The following is a 10,737-nucleotide window of genomic DNA, read 5'->3' as shown; positions in this document are numbered from 1 at the left end:
GGGTTTCTGGAAAGCGCGTGACTTCTACGTCACGTGCTTTCCAACTCACCAATCAAAGCGGTCGCTCAGCCTTGACTCAAAACAGACATTTAAATACATTTGAACACTGTGTTCTGTCTGCAAAGATGTTGATGTTTAACGTGGTAACATACTTAAATTCTGTAATATACATTTTTTAAAAGTAATGAAATGTTAAATGTTGATGTTTAAGTAAAAAACTGTCACCATTTACACAATATATAACCTATTATACAAATATATTTTTATTTTATACAAATATAAATCAATGTCTAAACCCAAAGCACATGTTGAAAGTAAATGAATTTATGCATGTATTTTATGTTTATTTTGTGTTTATTTCATGGTACTGTAAGGCACAACATTTTGTTCCTTTTTGTCTTCACATACAGCAGAATGACAATAAAGTTCATTTGAACTTAAACTTTGATTGAAAGGCGTCTTGCTACCTATTTAGTCTCATCAAAGTTACATTTTAAGCCTAAATACACACTCAGCATGGCACAATACAAATCAACTTCACAGGTTTTAGTTTTGTTTACTTAACATACCTACAGACATTTGCATCCAATACATTAAAAATATAATAAAAAACACAGTGCAAGGTGCAGGCTTTAACATGGCACAAAATTGTGATAAAAGATGGCATCTTACAAATTATAACAGGATACATTTCTTTGATAACATTGAATACTTGCATGGCACAATCCTTGTGGTATTTTCTATACCGGTCCGGGTGTGCGTGTGTTCACTACTCACCGCATGGGTTAAATGCAGAGATCACATTCAAAGTATGGGTTATTATTAACATACCTTAGTCATTCCATCACTTTCCCATATACTTCACTATAGACAAGACCATAGAATAAAATATTATTTAAACATAAATTTAAACCTAATGTAAATCTCAGTAGTTCTCATTGTCGGAGGATGAATAAGCAAAGGATTCCATCAGAGGGAAGGTTAATCAGCAGCAGTCTGTGATCCTCTTCCCAAGTTCCTGGGCTTCAAGCCAAACATTTTAGTAAATAACAGCATCTATTACTCCCAAGAAGGAAACAAAACTTAACATAGAAGATAAAAGAGGCTTTGTGTTGCTTGAGTGCTTGTTGTTCATGTAACTTACGATTCTGGAAAAACTGGATGTTACGGGCTATGCAAAGCCTACAGTCCTTTTTTAGGACAAGTCTTATAATCAGTTCTCTTTAAAAGCACATGTCTTCAAAAAAGTGCATGTCTTTGTTGCATATCGGTGGTGATCCACGTCTTTGCAAGGCAGCTTTGTACGGTGTAATGCGCCGTCCCCTACGGCCAGTGCTGTTTTAGGTACCATATTGTGTCGTTGCTCAGTGCCGGTCCAAATAAGGGGTTCAGCTGGGCCAAGATGGCTATTAACCAGCTGTGAAGGAAGAAGAACTATGTAAGAAGAAATCGAAAAGCCCTCTCGTACTTTTCTGCCAAATTCTACATTCTTTGGGATTCCGAACCAGTGAATTGTTCACTTTGTCATGGTAACACATTTCATACAAACAAATATCAAAGAACAAAATGCACAATGTGATACAAAGTATCAATGCACAAACAAAAACCATCCTTTGGGGCATTCTGGTAAAGCACAAAGCATAGATAGCTTAAATGACATAGCAACATTTGCCTTTTCACACATCAAAAGTTCATTGTTTTATAGGGTTTTGTAGGGTGTTTTATATCTCTTGAAAACAAGCTTGAAAACAAGCTCAAAATGAATAAAAAGTAGTTTTTATTGCATATAAATAAAATTTTAGGACTATACAGATGTTTTGCATTGAGCCATTACATATAGTAACCATAATGTATATCAGTATTTTTACAGTAAGGGTTTTGTATAAACAGTGCAACAATGCAAAAAAGTATATAAACTTATAAACCTAGGCCTTAACATCTACATCCAAAAAATTATTTAGGCAAACATTCATTGCAGGTTTTGTGAAATTCGTACTTTTAGCTCCTGGATAAAACGGCTAAGGAGATATGCGCCATTGGTCAAACACCAAGTGTGACATATCATTTGAAGCTCCCATTAAACGGTCTCTATTTATAGAAACAAATTTTCCAGACTTCTTCCTGCAAAAGCGACATTTATCTTTTTGTCTGTCGCTGTCTCGGTCACAAACAACACTCCTTTCAAACGATATGGCTTGTACCTATCCTCAAGTGGTCTGTGGAACAGTAACAAGCAGATATGGTTTTCAAATGGGCTAAATATTTATTAACGGGTTGCTACGTAACTCAATTAAACAAACAAATGTGGAAGAAAAAAGTTCGGCTATTTTGTCTGTCGTTTCCTGGATCCGCTTAATCAGTTCAGCTGTCCGGGTTGGCAGGATTTCACTTTACCTTTCATGTATGGGTATCTACCACCTAGTGCACAAAGCATATCAGCACAGCTAAGAACGAGAAGACGAAAAGAGACAGAACAGCCTGGACAATGTAAACATGAAATATAACAGAACACAGGAAACATACAGGGGTTAAGAGATAACCCTGGGTATTCATAATCTGACGTTTTACGTTGTGCATTCCTAAACCCTGCGTTAACATTTTCATTTGCGTATTTGCAACAGTCATGATTGGATAAAAAGCGATGTCAAACTGACTGAATTAAAATAGCACGCTGTCGCTTTGAATAACCGCTTGTCTCATGCTTTAGGTCGCAAAGTAAATCTCTCTTGGCCCCTGGGATGTAATTTTTATTTCAATTCGGGTGTTTTCAGTACACAGATGGTGATATGAGGTGTGTGCCCTTCAGTTTTTGATTGGCTGTCCATTGCTATGCAGTCATTACATTGTAACCCTACTTCATTTCACACTGCATGCGTTTGGTACAGCAATATGGGGTTAACCCTGCAAAAGCGGTGCTAACCCTGTTTTGGAGCAGGGTTTCATAACCCAGGGATATCCCCGTTTCTAAATTACAAGTGTGAAACGATTCTTAACCTAGGGTTAAAGCAGGTTTTGGACAAAGATATCCCAGGGTTAAGCGCCAGTAAGGTGTGAAAAGCCCTTATATGTCTATGGCTTGCAGTCGTGTGAATTTGTCAGACACTTTAATCCAAAGTGACTGACATATTATTAAAAATGTATAGTTATATGTGTTCCCTGAGGTCAAACTCATGACCTTTTGTGCTGCTTATGCAATGCTCTACCACTGAGCTATACATGAGTAAATATACAAATTGTGAGATGGGTTATGTGGCAGATGAATACTCAAGGTTAGTACAAAAATATGCTTTAAAGGGACAGTTCATTTCTCTCTCATGTTGTTGTTACAAACCTGTATAAATTAATTTGTTCTAATGAACACGAAGGAAGATATTTTGAGGATTGTTTGTAAACAAACTGTTCATGAGCTCCTTTTACTTCCATAGTAGTTTTTCCTACTATGGACGTGAATTATCTGTTTGGTTACAAACATTCCTCAAAATATCTTCATCAGAACATGAGAGTGAGAAAATGATGACAGTTTCACAACAAGCACCACTTACAGCAGAAATGCAAAGCAGCAGAAATTCAAGAAAAATATTGAAACAGCGCCCTCTTATGGTTCTTTGTGTTATAAGCTTACATAACTAATTGCAAAATACCATTTTGTACATACAAGGATATGAAGGGTTCCTGTAAACACAAACTATTTAATAGGCTTTTGTGAAAGAAAGACCAAGGCACATTTTACAAAGATCAAATAAAAAAGTTACTCACAACAGGTAGCAGCAAATCGATGTCATCACGAGCATAGTTACGATGACACTGTGGGAAACACATTTAGATTATTAGACTTTTAAACGTTTAGCTTCATATTTATCTTACAACAACCAGCCTTAAATACTATTACAAACAGGGATCGAGGAATGTTTATAAAACTTTAGCTTGATGGCACGACGTCACCACAACGTCACGCCTGTAGCATCCCCTGAAAGTACGCTCACGCTGGATATATAAAAATTAATCTGAGAAGTTTAACGTCTGGGTCGGGTGTAAACTGTAAACAAACTTCATTGACAATGTAAACCACAAAGCTTGATTTTTCATTGAGCATTCTCAGTTAATCAATTAGTTGATCTGCCACTTAACTTTTAAAAGAAATTACAAGCGACTAGAAGAAGAGAATTCAAACGAAGAGACGAAACTGAAACAACATTTGACTACGTTACACATTTTCCCCTCGGCAAATTAAAACATCCATACCCTTTGTTCGGCCCTTTGGGAATAAGCCACGGGACAACTCCACCAACAAATCCCCAAAACAGCGTAACTACCGCCGTTGTTATTCCGAAAGTGTTCTCCGCCATGATAAACCTGACTGTTAATATTAAACCTGTTTAGAAAAACTATTGCGTGTTTAGTTACGTGTGAACTTTCAGGAAGGGCGAAACTCACGCCTTTATGACGTCACCACAGATACCGATCACGTTTGTACTTTTAAAATATATTTAATGATGATGAACACTTTTTCTGCAAAATACATGTTGCGCTTTAGCACTGTGATTCGGAAAATGTGAGATTTATTAACTTTAACTTACACTAATCTCAAAGACACCACGCTTATTCTGAACGCTATATGGACTAACAAAAGAATTTATTTTATAGGCTTTTATTAACACTTCACAATAAAGTTTCATTCATCTGCAGTTTACTGACATTTTTAATTTTAAGACCAATATTATGCAGTGTTGCAAGTTCATGAGAAAACAAATTAATTACTTTCACATCTCTCCACAAGGGTGTTCACTTCACCATCCAATCTGTTCTTTAGCGAGCCTGACTAGACTACTTCTTTACTCACCCTTAAGTTGTTCCAAATTTGTTTACATTTCTTTTTTTTGCTGTATAGCCTACAAATGAAGGTATTTTATAAAATGAGCCAAAGAATGCACTGAAATAATATGTTAAATTGTTCTCTTATATTTAAATAAAGAGTATGTGGCTTTATTAAGTGCAAACATTATCCAAAGACGATTTTACATCTCCATTTACAAACCTAGAATTTGCCTTTAGAATGAAATCGTTTATTATTTCCTTTATCATAAATAATAATATTAAGCTCTGCTCTGATTGGCTGTTTCACAGAGCAGCTCCCTCAGAAGCTTTGTGTGTGTGCAAACAGACCTTATGTTTGAGCCTGGATCAGACGAAGATACAGAATTTGATAAATAATTAATTGTTTGGAGATTAAAAAAAATTCAGTGTGGACCTTCAAAAGTAACTGTAAAGTCAATAGCAGAACTTAAGCCTAAACGTTAGCATATAGCATTAACTAGCATATAGGTGGTAACTCAACAGTCACAACTTTGTTTTCAGCTTTGTGTCAACATTGTTTTTATATAAAAATTTACATACATGTTAGGGCGTACATTTCGACTTTAACGTCACAGTTGGTTTTATGTTGAGATTGGTCTGTTTTCCAGCTGTCTTTTGAATGCACGCGGTTTAAATTAGGAGGAAACAATCGTGTTTGAGGCTCAGGTTATGTCATTACCATCGTATAGAACTCTTATTATTCATCTATGCCAAGGTAAATACAATTTTCCATTTTACGGCATCTTTAATAACCAAACCGAATCGGGAGCACCATTGACTTCCACAAAATTTCCAGGAAAAAAGAATAATACTATGGAAGTGAATGGTGCCCCAGATGTGTTTGGTTATTAACGGTTTTCAAAATATCTCAATTTGTATTCAGCAGAACAAAAGACATTTATACAGGTTTGGACAACTCGAGGGTGAGTAAATGATGACAGATTTTTCATTTTTCGGTGAACTATCCCTTCACGTCAGTCAGTCACGGAGAACACATCACACGCGTTACAACATCCTGATCATGTTTCAAACATTTGGCCTTGGTGATCACTTTCCCCACTTAAGACTACAACAGTCCCAACATCTTGCATTTGGATCTCACATTTTAATCTGCTCTCCTTCACTACTTTAACCGATGGACAGTGTAAAACATAAACCAGTGTAAGTACTAAGTAGTTATGTAGTGTTAAACTGCAGATGGCTACAAGACATGACATTGCTTACTTTATCTAGATTTGCCAGTACTGTCCTCATAACATTGAAGAACGTGTCAGAGTTCTGTCTTGACCTTGTGCATCAGGTCTTTCTGGTCAATCATTTCAACTTGTCTGTTCCAGCGGTGATAAGCCAACAGTGCTATGTTTTTAGCTGCCACAGAGCTCATCTCCATTGCACTCGCAGCCCATTCAATGCCATTAAGGTAATACAAACCATCATGCAGTACCACTGGTGGCAACCCCTGGGTGCTCCCATACTGAGGGTATGCCAGCCATTCCGTGACCTGTACTGAATAGTAAGACTTAAAAAGTGTCTTCAGTTCGTTCTTCTCCAAAGGTTTTGGAGAAAAGACCTTGTAAACTCCGGCCTCCTGGGGCTGTTTGCGCCGGAAGCCTGAGGTTATGTTGACGGGACAGATGCTTGCCGCACTGTTGAAGAACACTCCATGGGTGTCTCTGGTAAGTACGCTGGAAAACGGGAAAAGCTTAGGGTCAGGGAAGCCAAAAAAGGAACAATTCAGGTAGCCATGGACGATTGAGGCCACAGTTTTGTGATAGGAGCCTGGCATTTCTGGTAGGTCTGTCTCAAAGCCCTGAAATGAGATGCCTGATTCGACATTTTGCTGGAGAGGTGTTGCTACTACTACAATGTCATAAACCTCCATTGTCTTTTCATTTTGAGAGTTGTAGGTGAGCTCATATTGGTGGTAATCTCCTGTGGACACAAAACACGAGTTTCAATAGGTCTACCACATTTTCAGACATTAAATGTGGCATTTCACTAAAAACAAAGGTGATGTCATTTACTGTAACTGAGCAATGAAAACAACCAATGGGAGGGAAGACTGCAGATCTAAAATGATCTTCTGCTGGTGTAAATGAACAGTCGAACAGGAACCCCAACAGTACACGTGGCAACCTCCAGTTATTTAACTTACCTTTAAAGGTCAAGACCCAAATGTTTTTCTAAGGTTTTCTGACTCTGTTATTAAAAATTTACAGTCACGTGTCTCACCTTTTGATTGGAGTTGAATGGTTGTAACCTGACTCTGGATGAGATTAGCCTTTGCTAGTTTTAGGAGCCCAGAGCAAACCAGCTTGTTTCCTCCCTCTACAGCCCACAGATTAGTCTGAGCACCAGCCAACGACACGGCACCTTTCACACACAAGTATATGTATTAGTGAGACACCAGATAGCTAGAGTACCTGGCTTTCACAGCGTGATGACAGGCTTAAACCAATCTTATGTTATTTCATAAAAATCCTAGATAACTCTCTAATTTTCTCTTCATCTATATATCTTTAACAAATATTGCAAGAGGTTTTGGAATATTTAGTGTAATATACACTGATCAGCCATAACATTATGACCACCTGCCTAATATTGTATAGTTCCCCCTTTAGGGGACACAGACCCGTCGAGTGAATGCTGGTTCTTATAGAAAGGTCTAGTGGGGTCCATGCCTCGATGGGTCAGGGCTGTTTTGGTTGCAAAAGGGGGACCTACACAATATTAGGCAGGTGGTCTTTATGTTATGACTGATTGGTGTATAAGTCGCCATAGATAAAATTGTCTGCCAAATGCATGCACATACATTCACTAAAAACATTAGTTCGGCATAATCACAAATAAAAACTATGGGTCTCATTCATTAAGCATGCGTACACACAAATTTGTGTGTGAGATGTGCGTACGGATGTGTTCACGAACAAATCGTGATTCAACAAAAACTTTCGTATCAAAATGTCTTCTAAGGGTACGCAAAAATTCAAGAAAACTAAAACTACTCGTAAGCAATAATCACGTACGCTATAACCAAATACTAGGCTATAACAATAATGTTTATAATAATGTTGATATATAACATTTACATGATTATTTTTTATTTTATATTAATATTTTCTGTGTTATATATTATTATACATCATCTATATCATTATATTACACATTATTATAGCCTAGTTATTTTTTCTACACATATAAAGATGCACGTAATGACAAATCTTTACCTTTTCTTTTCACACTTTTTAATCTCTATATGAAAGCGACTGCTTAATGCCTAATGTAAACGTCATGTAAATGTAATGAAAAGTATAAACGTCAATCACTTGATCTACTGTCTGTTTTACTTTAATGAAATGACATATTTGTTAACGCATCAAATACATATTTAACGTTACTCCGACCAGTGGACACAGCACTGGCTTCCTTCAGTGACAGCAAAACCTCCCAAATAAAAAATGTGAAGCAAAACAGAACTTTATAGATAATAAACATGATCATGGATTTCTTTTCGAGCTCTTTTGCTTTTATGGCAAACTGCTCAAAAATTTTCTGTGGACCAGCGCAGTGGAAAGCCTTTATATGGAGCTGGTTTGGGCATGTTATATGCAAATTACCAACCTCATGCACGCGGCAGCTCATGTAGAACAAACCAAATTCACTAACGTAAGAACAAGTATAAGAACAAATTAATGTGCGTATGCACGTGTTGTAAATTAGACGGAAAGTTTTCGTGAGAAGTTATTAAGTGTGTATAAATGTGCGTATAAATACGAAAAACATACGCAATTATTAGTGAATGAGACCCAATGTGCTAGAAGTGTAATTCCAACTTTTTTGAAGACATACAGCACATACCCACAAACGCCGGGATGCTGATGTTCTGGCCATAGTTGACTCTCATTATTGGGGCTATGACCTCATCAATGAAGCGCTGGGAGACACCTAATTCTAACAGAGACTCTGAAAGAGAGCGACGGGTCATGTTGATAAATCCTGAACCTCCCAGAGAGTGCAGCAACTCTTCTACTGAACTGAAGGCATAGCCATGGGCCTGGTATTTATAGATCCTGACAAAGAAAATGTGTTAGAGCAAGCAAGAGAAGACATAGTTTGCAAGCTAGATAATAAGAGGTAGTGAGAGAGGCTGTTTTCTATCCAATGATCAATGCCCTTAATTAAATATCCCTTGATACTGAATCATACTGTGTTTTTCTGTTTCTCTATTTATTTGAAATGTAACTAAACAGACACTGCCTTAATTGTATTTAAGGGTTATATAAGAAGAACATAGTCATCAAATTATTGCTCTTGGCATATCAGTCAATAAAATAAAAGTATTTATGGAGACTCAACCATGCATCCACCTTCAAAGCTGTTTTAGATGCAGTTACCACAATAAACATAGGTGGTGAAGGAATTCCCAGCTAAACGATTATATCCCTTTCAATGGATTATTTCTCATGTCAAGAATATGAGAAAGTATATTCTTATGTATGAGAAAGTCTCTGAACAGGAGACAATTTTGAAGGAGACATGGTTTTAATGATGTGATATTCACCTCATAAATTTCTCCATGATCTCCTCCACCCACATCTGCAGGCGGATGAAGCTGATCCCATAACGCCACCACAATCGAAACAAATCCAGCAGGTACCAATCGGATTCCGACAGGATGAACTCTTCTCCATTGAACACCGCCGTTTTCCCAGCTACGCTCTTGCGGTACTTCAGCCCTGTGGGCATGAGATAAAAGGTCATATTGCTTAAAATATAGCTGGCCACAGCAAAACTGAACCAAAAACAAGCACATAATCAGCACTTAATACAAATGGTGGCAAGTTGATAACTTCAAATCTCATTGGTTCTTAGGTGTCTCATCATGAGTGAGTAATAGGTGCTGCAACAGGTGTATGACATCATTGTACCTTGAAAGCGATTCGAAAGCAGATGACTCCATATGACTTACGATACCTTCATTTCGTATCTTGCACCGTCGCATGAAGTCAAACACACTTAATATTTAATTATGAAACACCTTTAGGACCAATGAGAATTTAAGTTATTGACACAAGCTCAAAATAAAAATTTTCTCTCACATTTATAAACAAACCCCAGTTATATAGATTACTTTATTGATGGATGGATGTGCTTTATTGAGCATTATAATATGGTGTCCCATATAAGATGACATGATGGAATTTTAATATAATATCATACCCAGTTGCTGGACAAAGTCCTGCATGTGCAAATTGAGAGAATGAATGATGGATCCGCCGGACTCATAATCCTGGTGGTTTACAGTGACTGTAGCCAGACGACCACCAACTGAATTCTTCTCAAAGACATCAATTCTCACTTCCGGTCCGAAATGTTGCCTCAGGAAATGAGCTGTGGCGGTTCCTCCAATTCCAGCACCGATAACAGCTACACAACAATAGTACACACATCATCATAACGCAAACTGATTATACTGCATTAACATTATAGATATTGATCCGCATTACAGCTGCACAATGTAACTGATGCAACTGCAGTGTGGTGATATAAGAATACACAATAAGTCACCGACAACAAACTGATCATTGTTATCAGACCTACCTATTTTTGTAGGAGGGGCACCGTCGACTTTGGCAAAATACGATTCCGCCGCCAGTACATGCACGGTGGAAAAAAGCAAAACGTATATGTACTGATGCATGTTTATGCCATAGAAGGATGCACAGAAATATCCAGATGCATACACGTGCATTCGAGCTAAACAGAAACTGTATACATTTCTATTGAATAATAAAGACGTAAAATTACATTGTTTACATTATTTCTATGCAGTAAAACGACAACAACAATGTCATTCCATATTCGCGTGCTGCCAGAAAACAG

At 37.3% G+C, this 10,737-nt stretch overlaps 2 protein-coding genes across 2 annotated transcripts; both read right to left on the bottom strand.

Moving 5' to 3' along the window:
- Positions 1 to 319: 319 nt before the first annotated feature.
- On the bottom strand, positions 320 to 4,436 carry LOC135776486 (V-type proton ATPase subunit e 1-like). The gene is made up of 3 exons (XM_065287239.1): positions 4,243 to 4,436; positions 3,757 to 3,804; positions 320 to 1,417 (listed from the first exon to the last, which is right to left on the bottom strand). Exons 1-3 carry the CDS (start codon positions 4,344 to 4,346, stop codon positions 1,324 to 1,326), a joined length of 246 nt encoding a protein of 81 aa, XP_065143311.1. The 5' UTR covers positions 4,347 to 4,436; the 3' UTR covers positions 320 to 1,323.
- Positions 4,437 to 5,231: 795 nt separating this feature from the next.
- LOC135776485 (prenylcysteine oxidase 1-like) lies at positions 5,232 to 10,737 on the bottom strand. Its single transcript, XM_065287237.1, has 6 exons — positions 10,456 to 10,737; positions 10,075 to 10,281; positions 9,416 to 9,590; positions 8,713 to 8,924; positions 7,087 to 7,227; positions 5,232 to 6,786 (listed from the first exon to the last, which is right to left on the bottom strand). Exons 1-6 carry the CDS (start codon positions 10,604 to 10,606, stop codon positions 6,125 to 6,127), a joined length of 1,548 nt encoding a protein of 515 aa, XP_065143309.1. The 5' UTR covers positions 10,607 to 10,737; the 3' UTR covers positions 5,232 to 6,124.

Source organism: Paramisgurnus dabryanus, chromosome 18 (assembly GCF_030506205.2).
Source record: "Paramisgurnus dabryanus chromosome 18, PD_genome_1.1, whole genome shotgun sequence".
In the NCBI taxonomy this organism is placed as follows: domain Eukaryota; kingdom Metazoa; phylum Chordata; class Actinopteri; order Cypriniformes; family Cobitidae; genus Paramisgurnus; species Paramisgurnus dabryanus.
Note: the sequence above shows the minus strand (reverse complement) of the source record. Positions and strands in the feature narration are given on the sequence as shown.